The 23,203-nt window shown below is 40.1% G+C and overlaps 1 protein-coding gene across 3 annotated transcripts in view; it reads left to right on the top strand.

Moving 5' to 3' along the window:
- The window catches only part of Tmtc2 (Transmembrane O-mannosyltransferase targeting cadherins 2), a 194,545-nt gene that overhangs the window by 113,792 nt on the left and 57,550 nt on the right, over positions 1–23,203 (top strand). For all 3 annotated transcript variants that reach the window (XR_016141111.1, XM_011647049.2, XM_089083943.1), the window contains exons 4-5: positions 3,900–4,797; positions 8,867–8,981. Coding sequence is in view for 2 of the 3 variants with exons in the window: in XM_011647049.2 (XP_011645351.1) it covers positions 3,900–4,797; positions 8,867–8,981 (1,013 nt within the window). In the remaining variant the exon portion in view is untranslated. The remainder of the gene's footprint in view (positions 1–3,899; positions 4,798–8,866; positions 8,982–23,203) is intronic.

Here is a 23,203-nt window from a genome sequence, read left to right as displayed (position 1 = left end):
GGACTATCGGGATGGGATTTCGCGAATCGATATCAGTTTACGGACGCGCCGCACGATTTCCGCGATTGCCACGCGCGAGAGAGTCGCGTCGTCGTTTATCCGCGCGTCTCGTTTTGTGGAGCGTGAAAGTTTCGACAAGGAAACAAGGCGGAAGACAGGCAGAACCCGCGTGCGCACGTACGGATTCGGGGAAGCGTGTAACCGATAACGCAGTGCCGTTGCAACGCGCTGCATTCTGACGAAGACAGCGAGCTGATGCACACACGGTGGCCCGCCCTCCTCCAAAAGCTCCACCTTTAGGCGCGTACCACCGTCGACACTCACACCCTATCCCGTCATCCTCTTCCCCTCGCAATCCCAAGAATCCTCGTTCGTCATCTCCTTTCGCGCACGGTGCATCCGGATGCGCTGGATGCATCGGACGCCTCGCGTGATGCATGACGTGCGCCCGTCTTCCTCCCTATCTACGCCGCGATTGGAAGAGTGCCAAGAGGATCGCATTTTCCAACACCCCCTCTTTCATCGTCTCGGAGGCCTCTACACATCTTTTTCGTTCTTTTTCGTTCGCCTCCCATTCCCCTCCTCCTCCTTTTCCCTTTCATATTTCTCTTATTATATTTCCATCTCGTCCTCAGCTCGTACCGTCGACTGCATCCTTCCGCGGTTTCCACCCTTTTCTCATCCAACTTGAGATATCCATCGTCGATTGAATATAAACCGTTTGTGCTTCACCATTTTTCACCACGAAAGTTTATAGTCGAGTGCGATAATGACGGATTAAAGGACTAAAAAAGGATTGGAAGATTATTTTTTTTTTTTAATAAAACTTTTTATATATTTCTTGTATCAAATAAAAATTTTAAATAAAATGCTTTATAATTGTTTAATTATTATCTACTTATGGTATCAAATTTAATAATTTTTAAAAGAGAAGATCGTAGTTGTTTTTTCCGTGTGAATCACAAGGTCCAAAGCGGAAATGTCTCGCCATTCGAAAGCGGAAACGTCACCAGCATTAGCAATGGTACTTCCTCTTTCTCGTTTTCTGCTCGCTTTGTTCGGCCGCGCGGAAATATGCGTGGAACGGCGGAAGCTGCAGCGAGATCCGGAGAGACAAACGAGACGTGACGTTCGGCAGATGAGAACTAGAACCAGGATGGACGCGGAAAACGCGCGCAAAGGGCGGAGAGCGGAAATTTATTAAGTTACGATCGAGCTGTCCGAAACGATCGCGAAGTAATTGGAAAAAATCTGGTTTTCAGATTATCGATTCAGCGAGAGTATCGAACAGCCGGCTGGATATCTCCTCGTGAAATATCGCCGCGACGTTAAATCCGGCTCTGTGACGTTTGTTTCCTTTTGGATGCTTCGTTGGCCGTTTTATCGGAGATAAAACAATATCGTCGCGGAACAGAAAATCCGCGATAAGTGATGGAATTACGGCAATTATAGCGCAACCTCAGTAATCTAAGCTAATTCCAGTATATCCGGATGCAAGAACGTATTCGGATTACCGAAACATTTGGAATTCAAATGATCAAGCTTTTTTTAAAGAGTAAAGGCTTTTCAACAGTAACATTTAAATTTAATATAAGCCAACAACAAATTCACCGCATTCACCGTATTCACGATTTTTATATAGATTACCCGAATATTTTTCATCTTTTATGAAATTATAAAATGATTAATGTTGATCTGAATTTGGAATGGACGACACGATCGATTATGCGGAAATAATAAAAGAATTATTATTGAAAATTTTCCTATTATCGATCGCTTTTCTGAGACGACGGTCGACAAGTAAATTAGTACTTAATCGACGGAAATTACTATTAACCGCGTAATGTTACGTGGGTTTTGCGAAACATACAGAGCGCCTTATTCTACGTAATATGGATAATTGTCGCTGTCACAGAAAGTCTTTATAGCAAAAGTTTCAGTTCGGAATTAGCGGTTACGGAGTCACTGGTGCGCCGCGCGGATACAGCCGCCCTCATCGTAACCCGCTCGCATCGTCCGGAAAATTACATCTTACGGTTGTAACGAACTTGGTGGAAGTTTGCACGAAGCGCGACGTATCGTTCGTTTATTAAGGCGAGCTTTAAACTATTCACGTCTGTGCCTCGACAAATCTTCCTGTGTAGTGTCTCTTCTCTTTTGCGACGCTCGAACTCGCGGCGCGCAAGAAACTTTGGAATAATACAAAATTGGAATAGAGAAAGAGGAAGGGAGGGGAGGGGGAGAGGGTGGAGTTGAATAGGGAAAGGGTAATGCGAAGTAATAAGGCATACCGGAAGCACCATGCGGTAAAACGCGCGCGCGACACCGTCCTTAAACACGATGATGTGGCATTCAATTTCGCGTCAGCTAACTTTTTTAACGAACTTTACGGCGCACTTTGCGCCAGTTCCCATTTCCAGTTGGAGATACGAGACGAGTGTCTCGGCGCACGGCGAAGAGCGTAATCGTGCTTAACGTGAATTATAAATTCACCGCAAACTATTATTTCAGCCTGATCCGACTGTCTGTGTAACTTTCGAATCGCGTTTCCAGCCGCGGTTACCGCGGATGGAAATTTCATTAAGACTCTTCGCGCGAATTTCGTATAGTTTAATATAATCTAATAATATAATCTACAGAATGCGTCGCAGGCCATCGTGTAATATATTCCACTTTGTGCATATTTATAATGATATATTTTTATTATTTAATATACTACAAAAATGTCGAATAAATATATCTGATAAGTAACTGACATGCAATTATTTAGTAAATAATCTTATTTCTATTAACCATGATGACTTATCAAAATTTATTTTTATTTTTTGTTGTATTATTGTTTCATTGCTCAATATAAATTAAATTATTTATATAATTTATAAATTATAAATAACGTTTAATTATAAATAACGTTTTGTAACTTTACTAAAACTGATTGTTCGTAATAAGAATTCATTCTCCCCTTTTTCGATAACATTTTGTTTATCATAAACGATAAAACGTCTGTTATCCTTTCACGTTTCGTCAACATGAGCATTGTACAGCGAGACTCGTCTTGTTCACCGATTCGTCGGACAAACGATTTTCTCCTTTCCATCCGACCGAAACTACCTTCCGGTCGGATGCAACGCCGTGTTCGCCGAGGCAAACATCACTTCGACAACTGAAGGCTTTCATACTTCCAATTCGTCCCTTTTTCCTTTCTGCTTATTCATAGGAAAAAAGAAGTACGATATAGCAACGCGAAAACAACGTACAGCCGATGAACTGACAACAGAAATACCGTCGCGTCGCGTTATTACGGTATCATATTTCTCGAGATACCTCGTAATGCATTTCTACGGTACTTTTATTATTTCTATATACGTATATATATATATATATATATATATATATATATATATATATATGAATATATATTTACATATATATCATATGCGTGCACGTGTATTACCACACGGAATGTATTCGCATGCTATCTTGTAATTATGTATTTTAAATCTATGACGTCATTCTCTTTATTACATTGGAAAAAATATGTTGCGAGTCAAGTCGAGCATTTATAAAATCAGCAATTCACCTTACAGAGAGAGCTACTCTTTCGCTTTATACATACACACACACACACACACCACACACACACACACACACACACACACACACACACACACACACACACACACACATTTTGATTAAGATGTAACCATTTAACCGGTTTAGTTTTGACAGTCGTATGTCCCTAAGGAATTAAATAATTCCTTATAGCGCATACCACACCGACACATGTCTGTCTCTCATGTGCAATGGCTGACCTAGTTTAGCCAAGCGCCGTTTAGTACGACGCACGGTGCTGAAACTATACGAGTAATGCCATACCTGTCAACTCCGTTGAATTTCAGAGTAACTGCGGATTCACCCGGGGTCGCAGTGTCGGCATTCTGTCAGGCGGTCTTGCGCTGCTCGCGTTGGGGCGGCTTAGGCTCGCAGGCAGCAGGCCGGAGTTCGCGAGCGCGGATAATCCGACGGCGAGGCATCCGTCGCGGCTGACGCGCGGCCTGACGTTCCTGTATCTGCCGGCGGCCAGCGCAAGAATGCTATTGTGCCCGAGCACGCTGAGCTTCGACTGGTCGATGGATGCCGTGCCGCGCATAACGAGCCCGCTTGACCCGCGGAATCTCGAGTCCGTGTGCCTATATGCCGCCTTGATCGGCGCGGCGTTCTGGGCCGTCAAGAGCCTGCGAAGACCTCGCCCGCGGGACTCGATGGCGAGTCTGCTCCAGCAACAGACGTATCCACGATCGGTGTCGTCTAGGTGTCCCGTGTGTGCCGGCAGACGTACCGGCGGTTGCCACACGGATGGCTGTCGGGCGGCCAACAACAATAACAACAGTCCGCTCGGTGATTGTCACTGTGCCAAGAGGCCGAGCAGCAACGGCGGTGTGAACGGCGTAAACGCCGGCGGCCGACAAACTACGGCCACCGCGGTCGCCGTCTCCCTGGGCTTCCTCGTGCTCCCGTTCCTCCCGGCGAGCAATTTGTTCTTCTACGTGGGCTTCGTCATAGCCGAGAGGATACTGTACCTGCCCAGCGTGGGCGCCTGCTTGGTGGTCGGCGCGGCGGTGTCCGGATGCTATCGGATAGCGAGAAAAAATGGGTCCAGGACGCGCGGCAGAGCGGTGCTGCTGGGGACGGCGATTCTCATCGGTGTGATGTCAACGAAAACACTCGTGAGGAACACCGATTGGAGGGACGAGGAGAGCTTGTACAGATCCGCGCTGCACGTCAATCCACCAAAAGGTAAGCCATCGATTAATATTAATTGCGGTCTAAAAAAATGTGAAGAAAAAATATTCAAATTCACAAATAATTTTAAATATTGGATATATATTCAAACTTCTTTATTTTCTCTTTGTTAATATAAGTTATCACGTAATTAAAAAATTTTAAACAATATAAAACAAAAATATCATATAAACTGCATTATCAAGTTTGGAGTACAAAATTTCAAACTTTCAATATACACATTCGAATTTTAGATTAGAATTTTTGGGAAATTTTTCTACAGACATTGCGATGTGTAATTAAATATACTCGAATATTAAAATACGCAGGTATATAAAGCATAATAAAAAAGAGGAAAAAATGACAAAGTAAGAGAACGGATATCAGAATACATCTGACAGTTTTCATTAAGTAGAGTAGTTATTTAAAAAAATTCCTATTTCTTGAATAATATATTTTTTTTTAACGTCCATGCGATCATATAGGTTCGATCTCGTCTCAATATCTCATGAGGTATCGTTACCGCCGATAACATTTTTTATCAGCTGCGATCATTTCGTCGTCTACGACTATATGAGCCCTTAAATGCATACAATATCTATGAGAACGTCACTCTTTATACACGATCGTAAAAAAAGGAGGAGAACAACCGGTGTCCCGTGCGTTGCCACCTCGCCGGACGGATTAAAGACATAAAGATAGTAAAACGTGCCGCGCGCGTTAATAATAAAAAGCCATTGCACGTTGATCGAAGCCCGATAGCCGCGTCACCGCGGCGAATATATGACCATGTAAAAGTGAAATTCCCTGCCAGCCGACGAAGCCGACGCCGACGGGTATCGCGCACCGCCTGTTTTCTCGTTATAACGTCGGAGCTATTGTAGCACCGAGCATATGTTATCCCTCCTGTTCATCTTGCTTCTCGATGTAGGCAACTATGGGTTTACCGTGTCCATAAAATCATCGGAAGGATGAATACACGGTGTACAACGAGAAATAAATGCGACTTCTTTCTTTCTCTTTTACGCTTTGTTTCCTTCCTTCCACAAGGTTTTTAAATTTTACAATTTTATTTTGATAAGAATTAACATATATTTTAATCCACAAATACATATTTGCACAAAAATTGTTGATTTTATGCTTAGAAATAATTAAAAAAAGTTTTATCGAAAATTTCTTTAAATGTTTTGAATTAGCATAATTATTGATAAATTAATTTTAAAACAATTTTGTTCGAAAAGTTTATGAGAAAATAAATATATTGGATTTTTTATAATACATATTTCATTTACAAAATTTAAATGAAGCTTTAATTTCCACGTGAAAGTGAATATATATAATCCTCATTTCCAATAATATTGTAAATAATAAAACGATTGTGATACTTCTTCGATTACAATTGTTTAATACATTGAAAGAATAACCGTGTTTTGCTCTCGTTTTTTTTTTCCATCTCTGCATATCCCTCATATTTTTAATCTATCTGACGGAAACGTCTTATGCGCGCCAACATATACGCGTTAAGAGCATACGCGAGTTTCTCGTTTCTTCTCATTCGTCGGATTCTCCCTTTAATCTAATGCATCCTTCTAATCCGTCCCGACTTTTTTTTACCTTTTATCCACTTTCATACGGCATTTATCCTCTACGGTGTACTTTTTCGTAATTATTTTAACTTACAGTCCCGCGCGAACGTAAATGCTCGGCCGGCTTCTCTCTCGCCAGCGAGAATTTTTGCTTCGTTTCTGTAACGCGTTTCATCCGCGCGATACAACGCGAGTATATTGCCGGAGAGACGCAACGAGTTCCTGCCGTATTAATTTGACCTCTTCCATGACTGTTGCCGCCTATATTCGCGCTGTTATATTCCCAGTATATTGAAAGCAATTTCGCAATGTTTTCCTATTTCGTATATTAAAAAGTGCCTCGAAAGTGCATAAACAATATGACTTTTTTGCGAATAAATTTACAAAGGGAAAACGGCTGGATATTTGATTTTTAAACTTGGTATCGGAGCATCGGTCATATAAGTTAACCGATTCTTCCTTCACATGCGTACCACTCTGGAATATCCACCCCATCCATCTTTGCCACTTTTTACATTCCATCCGCCCCATTTACTTTCACGATAATCTAACGATTGATTGCACGATTTAATCTACCGGACAGTAGTTCATATTAATTGCGCCACACATCAGCGCTGCGCATCTGTTTCACGTCATCGGCCGCATTACGTTATTTTAAGATTATCTCGCTCAGACTTTTATTTCTTATGCACTAACTGGATTAATCTTAAACATTCTAAAGTTAAACTTTGTCGACATCAGTATTTTTATCATTTCATTTGAAATGAAAGATAAAACGATTCTAAAACTTGATTATCCAGCAAATATTCCATTGGAATCATTGGAATCAGTAATCATTAGAATTCATTCACGTATCGATACACAAAGTTATTCATTCTTGTTAAAATATTCAAGAAATTAATTCCAATTTGATTTGATGAACATAAGAGGACTGTACATGCTAACTCGATTGAGAAACCTCACTTCCACATCTCCATGTTTATTAAATTAACAATCTTAGAACTGCTCGTCTTAATTCCGCGAGCCGACATTTGCCCGTCGTTCTCGCGAAACAATCTCGTTTCTTCTCTCTCAGGATACTTTTCATTCCCACCTAATTTCCATTCATTTTTTTTAATGTTCCCGCAAAGGAGAGCGGGATGGACAAAGACCGAGGGAGAGAAACGAGAGGAGAGAACGAGAGAGCGGATAGAGGCGGCGTAAAGCGGACAGTCACGCGAGCTGACGCCGACATAACGCGCTACTACCGGCGCCAGCAGCGACGTCGCAGCGTGTTTTAATTGCGCCGACAGAAATTGCGTGTTACCGTGTTAACAGGCTGCTCCGCTACGAGAAATAAATTTACATTTTGTTGGTTCAGAGGTCGCCGACGCGAACGCGCGTGCGCGCGCGCGCGCACGCGCGCGTATTCGTCGGACGTTGCATTCATGTCCATTCTCACCCCTTCTCCCGTAAACCTTCCCTTCCTGTTCAACAATCTGCAACTCACAGTTACGTATATCCTTCCCTTTGCCTCACCAAGGCCGCGGAGTCACTCAACCGTCTGGTTGATGTCTACTCGTTGATTTAACGCGTGTGTATATAACTCCAGCGATATTTCCCTCGGCTAACTGCGATTTGATCATTGATCGTACAGCTATAATGTATCAATCGCGATTAGATTACACGCTCAAAAAAATGTGTCTACAAAATTGGAAAAAAAATATATATATTTCGATTTTCTCTCCCTGCTACTTCAATTAACTTCACTTTTAAAAATTATTTCCTTTTAATTATTTTTTATTTAAAAATAATAAAGTTAAAAAAAGGATATGCATATTCAATACATATATTTAATGAAATTGTAAATCTATATCGGTGGTGAAAATAATGTTCAATATGCAGTGTGTTTTTGATACTGCTTTGAAACGATTTTATTTCATACATTTTGAGATTTGTCAGAATTAATCTTACTCAAATAGTAAATTGTTCTGTGCAAACTGCACTTGTGAAATACCACATAATAGCGCTGGAAGTGTAATAACTATGAAAATATTAGCCTTTATGTCTGAGAGGTAATGTGTATAGGTGCGGTGTGCGTGCGCGCAGCATGTAACTATGTTCCGAGGCACTTCCTGCTGATCATTTAACGAGTTGAATATTCAACTACAAGCGAGCACGTAAGCAGAGAAATGATGGGCGGGCGTATCTTGATCGTGATAATTCTCAAGTAATTGCCGCTAGGATAATAATTAACACCGAAAGCGTAAGACGTATTTCGCACCTGCGCTATCCATTAATAATTACCTTCGCTGCTGTCAGTTTTCTATACAAACACCGTTTTCTATTATTCCTTTCAATGCGCTCCGCTTTTTACATTTTTCAAAATCCATAAATTTTTATTTGCACTTATTGTGTTCGAATAATCATATCGGTTCGAGTCTTCTTTTAACATTTAACATTTTGCTGACCAACATTTTACAAGATGTTAAATAATGTTTACGCTATTACGGTTCTAGCTTATGGCAACTTGGGCAGCATTCTCAGCGAGCAGGGGCGAGTAGCTGAAGCGGAGGAAGCGTTCGTTCAAGCTCTTCGCTATCGACCGAACATGGCAGACGTGCACTACAATCTGTAAGTATCACATTCTAATTCTGTCATTCATATTCTTCTCGTCCATCTACATCGACGACATCCGATGATATACGAAGCAAGCGCATTATATGTCAAATATACAGATACGAGAATAACCAGCAACGAGTACCAAGCTTAGAAAAGCTTGGTAATTTATCAAGTTTGCAGTTAACAATTTTTTTTATCCACTAAACGGAAAATTACAAGGAACATATCTTTTCTATATTATATGCAAAATATGTATCTTCAAAAAATCGCAAGAGATATTTTTGAACAAAATTATTTTGCGAAATCTTCTCGCGTTATCGGAAGACGACTCAAGCGAAGGCTTTTATTAGTTTCAATATAGATTTCGCTCCTATAAAGATCTTAAGCCTCTTTTTATAAGCAACGCAGTCTGAACTTAGCCTGCTAAGTACGACTCGATGAAGCACGAATGCCGGTAAGAAGATTACCAGACGATCCCCATATTTGACCGACTAATTCCTTCCCGATTTTTCCGATCCGTCACGGCGCGGAATATATTTGCTCGCGCTAAGCCGTCTGGAAAGAGGGTGCCTGGGGAAACTCTGTTTACCACTGTAGCCATATCAGGGAACGGCCATGAGCTTCTTAAGCACAGTAATATCGGTCAGCGTAGCTCACGACGCGCTATCTCCTTCGTACCTCACGACGCATCAACGACTTCGTATAGAGCTTACCGAGGGTGGCCCCGAGAGAACAGCTGAAAGTCCCCGGGGTCCTTCGATCGGTGCTCATCATCTTTCGACGCTCTACCTACCTAAAGGTGGGAAAGGACGTGAAAGCCTGTCAAGCCGTTGAGTCGATAAGCCTGCTATCCTCTGCACGCTTCTGATAAGCCGGCTACGTGGCACGTACTACGCGCCACGTACTTGCCCCATTATGTATCCACCATAGACGTCTTAGTACGACACCCCCTACCGATTAAATTGAACGATCGATGAAAAACGTCGTATTAATCGATAGAGAAATTATAGCGGTTGGAGACGAAGCGATTTTGGTACGAGGAGAGAATAATTTTAGTCGTTACATGTAATAATTTGATAATAATTTATTATTAATTTTGATTATTATTAATTTTGACGAGAGACGAGATGTGAGAACTTTCTGAATTACTTGTGTAAAAGAGAATGTATAATCGTGAGAGTGATGAGATTGATGATATTACACGTACAAAATAATTCCAGCACAGAGTAAATATTACATAAATTAATGTCCATTTGAATATCAGGATGAAACCGCTTGCTTAATATAAAAATAATACATTATAGATAATTAATAGAGGCATAATGTTAAAAGCAAAACAATTTTCGAACAGAGGAAATATAACATAACATAACGAGATAGCAAAATTGTATATGTAGGATAGTATATATAATTGATAATTAAAGTTTGTTTGGATAATAGAAACGTGTAAAGAACTGTTTAAAAAAAACGTGTAAAGAATTGTTTAAAAAGAAATTACTCAGATTTTACTATTAAACTGCTATCTATTAATTGCTTCAATTGTTTAATATATATAACAACGTCATTAATTTATATCACACGTGTAAGTTAATAAATTCACGCGTTATTTTAAGATACCACAATGAATAATATGATATGACGGAACTAGGTCGTTTGTGTAAAACAGAAAAAATTCTATATATTGTTTGAAATAGATCTATCGGATTTGGTACTGCAAATATAAAGACTATTTAAAAGAAAAAAATGACTTGAAATTCTAATAATGTTAACGTCACAATTTGTAATTATTTAATTTTGAAATTATGTTTAAGCCTATTTTTAAAACATTATAATATTGTTTCTTATAATATTATTTCAATTCAAATTTCAACTGTAAATCATGTATTCTATTTCTTTTTGTTTTGATTCTCTGATTTTATATCATACTTTTACTCATTGGAGTAGTAAAATTTTCTATTTAATAATATTTTTATGGTACTAGTCATTTTTATATGTAATTCGTGATATAAAATTATTTATTACTTACGTTATTTTTAACTTAGATTTGGAAAAAATATTTTTCAGATATATAAACGTATATATAAACATACGAAATCATATTTACTTTGTTAAGTAATTACCATACACGCTACATGCTGAACTAGCATGCACTGCGGCTACAAGCGGTTACAAGCAAATTCCGGTGAAACCGCTCGTCCGTTCAGATAAGCCACACCCGACGTTTGTCCCTTCGTGGCACTGACGGTAATACCTTCCAGGCCTTCACAGAATCAGCTTTTAGAGTGAAATGAAGCGCGATGTAATTACCTATCACTAATCCCTCGACAAAGGTCGAAAAAGTCTGCTGACATCATCAGAATTTCGGTGATAATACGTCATACTTATGATCTGAAACTATATGTATATTCAAGTTAAAAGCGATATGAGAATGATTCTAGGACACTCTGTAACTCAATTAATAAACGTATATATCTTCTTACATTATTGGAAGCGAAATCATGAACCGTACTTTTTTTATTACGTACATGTTTTTCCTTCATCCTGCGTGTTTTCTTTCACGAAGCGAGTTCTTAGAAAAATGACGAATCATTTTGTTCACCTTCTTGTTATCCCATTTGATGGTACACAGCACACAATTATCACCCGACACACATTATCGATACGAATCAATAGCCCAAGAAATTTCCGTTACATCCGTTACTTTCCATCATCATCCGCGGAAGAAAGAAGCGATTAATAAGAAAGCGATATATATGTGCGTGCGTGTGTGTGTGTGTGTGTGTGTGTGTGTGTGTGTGTGTGTGTGTGTGTGTGTGTGTGTGTGTATATATCGTTCGTTCGCTCGCGCGCCGCGTTTCCGTCTCCCTCCAGCCGTTTTACTTTCTTTCGCGGAAATTTACGAGCAGATCAGATATATCGCAGGATATTACAGCCTGGATGCTATGAAGGAAATATAAAGTTCACTTCGTGCTTCATGATTTTCTCAGATATATTAAATCTCGTTTTTATTTATTGTATTTCACCTGTATATGTGTGTGTGTGTGTGTGTGTGTGTGTGTGTGTGTGTGTGTGTGTGTGTGTGTGTGTGTGTGTGTGTGTGTGTGTGTTGCAATTTGTCTCCAAATCATAATCTCTGATCTTTTAATACTTTCGAAGAAAATTGGTGGATAAACCAACATTTGTCTTGAATCTGGCGATTCGACATCTACAATCTCGCTTGTGCTCGCCGTGGCAACGAGACAACAATTGGCGATTTTGCGCTTATTATGTCGCGTACTTCTGCCGAGGTCAACCCTAAGAAGACTGATGACAGATCCGGGTAGCGGTGACGGATGTTGATTTATTAAAACCCGGCGTGATCGTAAGTCATCCATCAGCCGCTGCCGGTGAATGGAAAATTGATTAGTCTTCGCCGCGTGTTAGGAAAACCGTGAAGGGGCAAAAAGCTCTCCCCGAGCGAGTATCCAAAGAATACATCGTAATTATGTATTACTCTGTTACTCCTGTAGGCAGGTCGATACTTAATTAGCCGCACCCTCCCCTCGCTCTTTCATTGTTACAACAACGTGATGATTTGATAATTCTCTCTAGCGAAGACTCAGGACGTGAAAAACGACTGGAAAAAAGTGCGTCACAAAACAACGGACCAAGCGAGATAAGCGGGATAATTAATAATTGTAGCGAAGCCACACAATTTTCTTTAATCGCGCATATGTATAATAAAACAGCACTTCTCGCGCGCCTTAATATATAATATAGCATTAAGCTGACCACGCGATAAGCGAATTCTTTTTCTTAAATTGTAAAATTGCTAAAACAAAATGCTTATGAATATTAATCATTCAAGCTTCATGGCTAAAGTCATCTAAGTTCCGCAGTTATCGTGGCAATTATTACGATACTAATTCAACTTGGTAATTATCTAAGATACTCTATGCCTCTAAAATAGCTAACCAAATTACCTCACGGCACGCTGCGAGACGGAAGTTGATTCCCAATGATCGTTCAGCGGGAAATGGAATCGGTTGATTCAAGACAGGAATTGACATCGTGTCAAAGGAAGACTCGCTCTCTGTCTCTTCCTCTCTCCTCCCTCCCTCCTCCCTCCCTCCCTCCCTCCTCTCTCTCTCTCTCTCTCTCTCTCTCTCTCTCTCTCTCTCTCTACTTATCCTCTCTCTCTCTATCTATCTAGCAAGCTATCTATTTATCCATCTATCTTTCTCTACCTCTATCTCTATCTCTCTTACTCGATGCTTAATTGTCGTCATAACGCCCGGGGCATCGTCGCCGTAAAGCAGCAAGCAGGTATGCGCTGTTATACGGCGCATTGACGCGCGAAATGGCATGAGGATGCGAATGCATTAGAGAAAGAGAGAGAGAAGAGAGAGAGAGAGAGAGAGAGAGAGAGAGAGAGAGAGAGAGAGAGAGAGAGAGGAAGGAAGAGAGACATCGCGTCAAAGACCTCGATGAATATGTCACCGCGCAGCCGAGTAGGCTTTTCGCACGCGTCGCACGACGGTCGGCAAATTGCGTGAGCGAGAAAGAAAACCGGCCGGAGATGACAAGAAATCTCGCAAGCCTGGACTCGGAAATTAACCAATTAACTGATTATTTTAACGAGAGTCATGGGTCAAAGATTCGAAGGAGCTCCGTTAATAGCGCCGCGTTGCGCTGCACTTCGGACAAGAGACAATGAACACTGTTGGCGGGACTTCGCGCCCGATCTATGTTTTCATAACAGCTTTCATAACGCGGTTGCAGTCGAATCTGTTTTTCGATCCTGCGGTCGTAACTGCACCGTTGGACGGAGCAATGGTATAAATATCATATTCTCCTCGTTTTCAGGAACAAAACGGTTTGTGAAAGCACTTGCTGGAAAATATGGCTACTTTAGCGTAATACATTTTTCTACGTTTTAAAGAGTAAAGTTGAAAAGTTTTACATTACGTAGAGATAATCGTGTATTATACTCCTGAAATATATGCATAACTAACTAATTATTAACTGGTACTACTATTTCGCATGATTCGATTATTCCGTGAGTTGATGCTTTCGTCCAAAAATATGTGAAATAGCAATAGCAAAATGACGTGACACAAAGAGATTATTATAAATTCATAATCAAAGGAGTTTTATGTTAATAGAATTGTTGCTGATTAAGAATGAATATTTAGTAATAATATTCACCATCATGAAGCATAGCATGCGTGTTCTGGGATATATTTGAATTATGTTACTAGTGTATTAATAAATTATAATAATTTTATTTATTAGTTGTCATTGTGACACTACAAAATGGATATGTAATTTGGAAATTAGATAAATAATGAAACTATATCCAAAATGAACAATATAAAATTAAAATACATTATTTGATTGCCTACCATGATTATATAGACATAAAACTTCTTTACACATATTGTTGCACTGTGATGCAACGAATATATGGAGGGCATTATTTCGGTAATGGATCGATTTCTAGGTCATGTCATCATGCAACTATACAAAAAAGAAAATATGTCGATTCAAATTTTGCTCCACTTTCAAGAATAGGCCAAAATATAATCGTTATGAGTGTTACTGTTCATCGATTTAAAATTCTAATACTGTACGCGGAAAAAGAGCGATTTTCTTAAAACATATGAAAATTTGACTAGTTACAAATATAGAATAATTTATTAGACATTAAAATTATGCCCAAAAAGATACTCAAGATTGTTAGTAAAATGTTAAAAGTTTTGCATCATGTTTAAACATTCTACATTATTTTGATGGTCCAATAAAATTGTTTTTATATTTGTATCTGACCAAATGTTTAGACAACATTCAACAAATCATTTCTTCCATATGATATTTGTAAAAATTACATGAATATGTAGTGTAGAACATGTAGAACATTTTATATATCTAAAGAGATTAATTCTATGTTAAAAGCAAAGGAAATATTATTCTTGCTATAATATAAAAATTTGCATTTATATTACTTGAACATAATTTTTAATCAAAGATATAATTAAAGATATATTTGCAAAGTTACTCGACACTCAAAAGAGGTTTAAAATACATATTTAAAATCTTGTTTGACGTTCGATTTCAGAAACATCGTAATGTACGATGAAGAATAATCCGGATTAACGTCATATCGGTTTGTATCGAGAATATTATGGGTAGACTCCAAAATCCTTCGTTCGGTCAAGAGGCCATTATGTAATAGACTTTGCTACGAGTGTTCTTTATAGACAAGCCAGAAAAGATCGATAAGTATCTTACACTAACACATTTGTAGCGATGATTGTAAATGGTATATTTTTATAATATATTATTTCGTAATAATAATTATTTTAAACAAAATAGAATAAATATATCTAATTTTTCATTTTACATGAAATTGAATTGTATCAATACATAAAGTAAAAAAGCCCTCGATGAATAATATATCATTATGCTCCTTAAGTCTTATATTTTCCTCTTGTAAAAAAAAAAATAGAAAACGTGAGAGAATATTTTCTTGAAAGAATGTCTAGAGAAGGTAGTCAAACTCTCCGAAGGGAATCATATCGATCGATCTTCGCTTTTCTCCTCTCTTTTTCTTTTCTCCTTAGCAACAACTGACTTTTGCTAAAAACTTCGTGGATTGTTTTGTTCTTTTCATTGATATAGGAATCGTTAGTGCCGTAAAGAACATTGAAATAGTACCTTGGTGTGGCCGCTCAAGGATATCGCTCCATTTAATCGGTCGAAATACGACCGTTTAATACCGGGTTGTATCTACGTTACGTTGTATCTGAATATACAAAGCTCGCGTTCACACACAAGCGACGCAACGCGAGGCGAGAATGCGAGCGGTGCAGCCGCGTCTAACAGTGAACGCGAGAATGTGGAAGCGTAAGCCGGAGGATTCCGCTAACGGAATATCTACCTTACGCGAAAGCGATCCCCGCGAGTCGCTGTGCGAGCTGCAAGACGAGTAGGTAGATAGGTAGATAGACGCGAGGATGCGGAAGACGGGCCTGGCGAATTGAATGGGAAATTGATGGGGCTTCGCCCTGTCGGTCGTGTACGCGGCAGCGCGCGCACATCTGCCATAGACCTCCTGGAATCCGTTGTCCTGGCAATGTATACAGGCTGTACCTGCAGCCGACCATTCGCGCGATCCTCATCTCCTCCTCCTTCTCCTCCTCCTCTTCATCCTCCTCTGTTTCGCCTGGCTTTCGGCCTTAATACTATGTGTGTTCCTCGCGCGCATACGTTGCATTTCCCGCTGCATATGAGCAACGTAAAGGCTGACTCACTCTGACAGAAATCGGTGGATTCAGATAAAATTTTTACCGACCGATTCATAAAACGAATCATTGAAATATAAAAATGACATAAACATAAATATTTTTCAAATTTCTTGAACGTAAATCAATAAATATAGTCTTTTATTTTTCTCATTAAACAAAACGCTAATAATCTGAAATGTAAATAAGTACTCCTTCCCATCTTCTGTTTAGATTTTTATTAAAAAATATTTTTTAATGAATACGTCAGTGTTAATGAAATATCGATCTGATAATCTACGTCAATCTACATCGATAATAATCCGAGTCATGTGTGCTAACGTTAGATTCTCATTAAAGGAAACATTGACGTTGATTCGTGCTACTAAGCGCGAATCGGCCTTAAACCTGTCGTGCCTGTATCCAGTACGATGTTTGTCCGCGCCGGCCACTTGAATATGTATCGTCCTGACGGCACTTTGATTGTGCACCCTCGCCGCATTTGCATGCGGGCCAGTGTCCGTGCCGGCGTCGGCCAGAAGACGCAACAGCGTGCCGCGTGCGAAGGCACAGCCAAGCCACCGTCGGCTCCGCGGCCATTTATGCGGCCGACACACTGACGGGGTGTCCGGTGTGTAGTGATATCGCACGTCCGTTTCTCTCTCCGCGCGAGCTTTTCGCGAGTTACGACCTTTACGCACGGCTTAACCGTAACGAAGAGAATTTAATCTACCTCTCGAGCGAGACGTGAATTACGTGGAAGCGAGAGAAACGGGGGTTCGGTTTCGTTCAAGTACGCGAAATTACCGGTTCGTTGAAAAGCCGGGGGATGTTTGCCGCGCCTGTTTGACTGTCAAAGGAAATTGTCGCTGAAAACGTACAAAGGACTCCACGATCTATTTTTCGCTGAAAAATGGATGCCAGTTTGACTGGAAAAGTGGTTGGTTGGAAATGGAAAAAAGAATCGCTCGAAAAGGAATCGCTCTCACAGTCTCTTGCGAGAAATTAGTAAAAATACACTGCTAATAATTTGTATTGAAATATTAATAGTCTTTTTAATGTGGACATTATGAATTACATAATATAATTACGTATAATTACGTATGTATAAAATATGAAAAATATTGTTGTACACCACGAAAACGTTCTTAATTAAAGATTTTGAGCAAAGAATAAAGAAAATCTTATTTATGTCTTAAATATGAAATTATACTCAGTAACATAAATAAGCTGTAAATTTATTATATTCTAACTTTTTTAATTAACATTTTTTTCATCAATTTTTAAAACAATCGAGTCACGCGTAAACTCGTTAGATACAATTCAGCCAAAAGATACAACTCATGCCATACATTGCCAGAAAATGGCAAGAGATTGAGAAATTCGCATTTTTTTGTCCTCGGTCTTGCATGCATGCGGGGGACCATAGCTTTACACTGTTTTGAACTACCTGCCTGAACTTTAACCGCTCATGCCAGTGGTTGGTACAGAGGTATTATCTCAGGCTCCCGTCTGTGTTATCAGATATTACCTCGTTGGCGGTGCGGCCGCGCCGTAACCGGACTATCCCGTCTCCTATCGTTCTAGAAACACGACGAAAGAAAGGCTATCAAGAGAAGCTTACTCGAACACAAAAATACGAGATGTCTGTAAGAAATCTAAAGGATCTGCCGAACGACCGAGAGTTTTATGGACGAGTTTTGGACGTCTTTTGGACATTGTAACTTGGAGATCTGTTATTTTTCTAGAGGAAATCTATGATGTCGATCCCGACATTCTCTCCTCTATTAGATAAAGCTTAACCGAGATAGCTATGGTTAACCTAGCGGACTTCCAACTTTTCCGGCTGACATATTTTCTTGCGGATTACAGAGGCGCGCGCCGGTTTTACGTTTGTCGCTCATAAACACCGGGTGAACGTGCGACTACAGGCAAAACCCATTTACCCGTCAGTCCGACTCTACTCCGCTGAATACGACGAAGAGACACGTATTAAAGGCACATCAAAGTCGCATAAACTTACTGCCACGCGGGCAATTATCGTGCGCCAGACATATTGCATACTAGCGACAGTTATGCGCGAATATCACATTAGGAATAGTGGTGAAATGATCTTCAAAGCTTTGAAGAAAATGCTGAAGAAAATACTTCATTATTTGGCATCAGAATTGCCGATGAGCTTGAAATATAATTGTGGAAAAGGGATAAATTTAAGAATTTTTTACACGAAAAGTATAATTAGCCCAATCAATACCTCGAATAAATATCGTAGAAGAATTATAAAATATAAAAACTTTAACGAAGAAATAACTTACAAGTGATGTCTATGCATTGAACATAGTGATTATACAAGATTATATTTTTTATACAGTGTTAATTTATAATAAAAAATTAAACTTTGGATAAATTATAAACCACGTTACAAGAATATTCGAGAGAAAATAACTTCATGACATTTAAGACCTTTCCATAAATTACATTATATGCCAGTTTTTCCCAAAATCTCTCCGAGTCCATCGCACGGACGAAGAGCCGTCAAAATAGCGAACAGAAAGGTTCGCCTGTTAGTACAAATTGAGAGAAAACGCGTATCTTGGGAGGAGGCGGAGGCCGCGTCCTGATATCTTTGATCAGGAAAGTTCCGCACTTCTGTCGGCTTTATTGACTTCGAAACGGGCAGGAAAGATCGTCGGAGCGGACGATTTTTCTTCGTGACTGCAACGCGGAAGAGCATACAGTCGGGACGCGTTCACGATGCGTCTTTGACCGATTAAGCGACCGCCGGGATCACTCGGCGTTTCAACTTCGGAACAAGTATCGACATCGAGAGATCGGCGAAAAAGGTACGGGTAAGAAGACATCGTCGAAAGAGCCCTTCTCTATAGAGGGATCTTGATTCCAACCGCAGAAACGAAAGCCATTCCCGAGAGCGTCCAGGAAGATCAGGAAACAATGCAACTTACGAGTCGATGAAGCGGATTATCGATCGGACCAGGGACCGATGTATGGGTTCAATGAAATTTCGAGGGTATATCTTTTTGACAGCATTGTGTTCCTCGTCAAGCACGATCGATTATCTTTGGACGAGATAGATAGGATAAACAACAATACAACAGTTACGTAGATAAAAGATTGCTAAATTATTACTACTATTATTAAGATGTAAAGAATTTCCTTGATCATTTTATTTGTTACCGTTTACATCGTTATCATAATTACATTGTCTTAATCTTATCATGCTACAATATTGACTGCATTTTTATCATCTAGAGAAAAACACGAGACAGATAATAGATCAATAATTAGAGAAATATTCGAAGATGTCGACGAACTTGCCCGTCCTATGAATCATCCTGCAGTCCGTTCGCGATAGTTTGATACATTAATCCGTTAAGTTGGAGAATTTATCGAGCTGAAACTTGGTTTAATCTCAGTCCAATGTAAACGCAAGACACTCGCGCCGTGCTTGCTGTAATGTACACCGAGACAGATACACCGCTGGAGGCGAAGTAGCGAAGACGACGGAAGCGGAGTTGAGCTACAGCAAGGAAAGGACGGCAAGAAGGACCAGTGGAGAGAGAGAGAGAGAGAGAGAGAGAGAGAGAGAGAGAGAGGGGGGGGACAGACGAGAGGGATCATTTAAGAGACCTTAAAAGCGACAAGACACGAACTGTTCTGGAGTTATCTTCACCGTCTTGAAGCGAAGTTGTAGGTTCGTCAGGGTAAACCGAGTCCATGAATTAATTAGTCGGCAAACGACAGCGCGCTTGTTGGCCGTAACGGAGGCTACTTCAGGGCAGGAAAGGGTCGAGGCTCTTACTCGGCGGGTGTACATACACACGAGCGCAGACACTGGCTCTAGAGGGTGAAGGTGTAATAAGAGCTATCCAACGAACGCCGGAAAAAAGGCGTGATTTCCCACTCGCGTGAGTTAATAAGCTCTTATCAGGCAATTTTGCAGGACACCGGCTAATGAATTGTTAATAGTTGATCGGTAATTATGGGAATAAAGTACGGTATAACAAGATTTAAACCTTTCGGCTGTCACGATCTCACGACACACATGTCTGATATAATCTATCGCTGAGTCGATAAATTCTGATAATTCCAGGAATATGTTCGCATGCAGTAATGTATCACAATGGTAATATTAACTAATCGAATGAGATTTAACAATGTCAATTATAATACCCACATATACTGTATCATAATTATAGATTATCGTGTTTAGCAGAATGTTACGCGTAGTAATGAAAATGTAAATCCTATAAACTATTTAAAACTTTTGTATTTATATAATTTAACTTTTATATTTATATAAAAGAAAAATCAAATCTTTACATTTATTCGCAATCTTTATATCTCAACATCGGTATCGTATTGTATGAAAAGCACCATTAAGGCAAAACGAAAATAAAAAGAATAACAAATTCACACGGACGCGAGCGAACGACGTCGTGAAAAAAAACATTAAATTTTTTACAATAATGTAGCGCCATAACGACATGGAGTTGGGATAATAGCGGAAGACAACAGAAGTGAATAAAGAGACGGAAGATGCATAAAGCACGATGGGGATACGTGAATTCGCAAACATGGAGTGGCGAAAAGAAAGAAAAATAACGGAGAGGCAGCACTTATTGGAACTCCGACATCCCTCAGGATCGACTGAGTAGTGAATAATACAGAATGATACGTATCCACTGTTCTCAGTCGTACTGATAGTCCGATCCCTCGGCACCACGTCGGAGAAAAGAAGGAAGAGATAAATAGAAGGAAAGAGGAGGAAAGAAATGCAGAGAAGAAGATACATAAAAATAAATTCTCGGTAAGAAAGAAGGCCAGAGATAGTCTGGAGAAGACTGGGAGGTATGCGTAAGAGCGAGGAAATAGAGCCACGCGTAAGGACCTTCTGCCAGATCTCAGCACGAAACTTTTCGAGAGCTGGTATGATGGCACTCCGGGGAATCACGCACGCATAGGACGATCCCTCCGGAAGATCCTCATAATATTTCTTGAAACCCTTCAAATTTCTGCAGGGAAGATTTCGCCGCGCCACCGTCGTGCGCGCTCGTCTGTGTAACGAGTTTCCAACGGCGGCGAAAATTTACGACACGGCCGGATCGCGATTTCGACGTCTTCTTCCTCGAGTCGCGAAATTGGATCATAATCAAGAGAAAGCTGATTACCCGTTACGATCGGATTCAATGAAACTTGCGGAGCAATACGATCGTTTGATACAGATCTCCCGTGAGACCGGTGAGATAATAAGCTTTACAAGATTTATGCAAGTAATATTAAGCTTTAGAATAAGGAACGGAATAAGGAAGTAGGAAACGATACAGAATTTGAAAAATTGTTTGCAGTTTTGGCGTAGCATTACTAAATTGATAATTTGTAAGTAGATTTGTGACTCTGGCGTAAAAGAGAGTATCCGCGTATAAAATAGAAAAATGATTGTTTCTTATGTTGCATAAAGAGGAAAGGGAAAGCAATGCCTTCTTTCTTTACCGTTATTATTATTTTCCTTAATATACATAATATACACAATTTAAAAAAATGTTTCTAAAATTTAAATTGGCAAATGTTTATATTTCGGATTTCTCTCTAATTTCAAACATTCGATGGCTTCTTTATTAACAAAATAAGTTAAACCGACTAATGTATGAAATTTTAATTTAATTAACACTACGCGGAAAAAGTATATTTCAAACATGTCAATAAAAAAAAAAACATGAGAGTTTCAAGATAGAACGAGATCACCGATGCCTGAATGCTCGCACCGACGGGAAATCAAGTTGCGCGAGATAGGACTTAATGCATTCTCCAATACTCGTCAACGGTTCGTTTCGACTCGCCGCCGAAATAACGCCGCACGGCAAACATCAATGACAATTTAGTCGATGAACACATCCTGTTATCTCGTATACGCAACTCACCCTATGAGACAGTCGACCGATCTACGGATCGAATAATAGGTATATCAAATAACCATATCTCTCTTATCGGATACATATTGCCGCTCTTTTTTCGCTCTTTCTCTCTCACATCCAATTAACGTCAACTGAACGGTAACTGCTTTTCCTACGTTCCCTATAATATCTCTGCGCTACCTTCTCTCGACTATCGCCATCCTAGAACACGCCTGTAATTTCCTTTTGTCCGCTAAATTGCGCAATCCTGCGCGTGCGTTTCTCCATAAAAGACCCGCACGTCGGTCCAAACAGAGCTGCAATTTGTAATATTTACCGATGGAGCACGGCACAGAGTTTTGCAATACTCTTGGCGAATTAATAAGTAGACGTTATTTTTATTATTATTTTTTTTTTTACAGAATATCGCGTGAAATGATACGTTACCTATTTCGTGACGTTTAAATCTTGTGTTGAACCTATATGTCAATTTCATATCGCGCAACACGATCGAACTAAACAACCCACTATCCGATATTGTTTCAGTATTTCAACGCATATTCTAATTATATTACGCGCGCAGTCTGTACATCGATAAACCGTAACGAATCACCCGATATGAGAGCGGAATGCAATGGGCCGACCGGCCGTCGATCGTAATCGCGCAATCGTGCCCGTTTACAGCAGATACATCCGATTAAAGTACGATTATAATTCCCGGCTGCCCCCTAAATCGAACCTTCGCGCATGTACCCTTTCTGCTCCCTGCGGATCACCACGAGGCATCGCCTATGGCCAATCTCACATATGGAATACCGCGCTCTCGTTCACCACTATGGCGCTCAATAATGCACGCGATGGCAATGCAGCCGTTACCCGAGCGCACCCACCCTTCCTTTCTCTCCCTCTGCCTCCCCCCCCCCTCCCCCTTCCCCTTCCGCCTCACCGTTATCTAAATCCGTCTCTTTCTATTTCCATGTCCTCCTCTTCTTCGGTCGCTATTATGCGATCTCTCCAGCTAACCGGTCTGTCTCTATTTCCTCCTGTCCGATCTCTCACC

Source organism: Pogonomyrmex barbatus, unplaced genomic scaffold, assembly GCF_055798465.1.
Source record: "Pogonomyrmex barbatus isolate J1 unplaced genomic scaffold, ASM5579846v1 scaffold1, whole genome shotgun sequence".
NCBI lineage: Eukaryota > Metazoa > Arthropoda > Insecta > Hymenoptera > Formicidae > Pogonomyrmex > Pogonomyrmex barbatus.
This window is presented reverse-complemented; position numbering and strand designations above follow the sequence as displayed.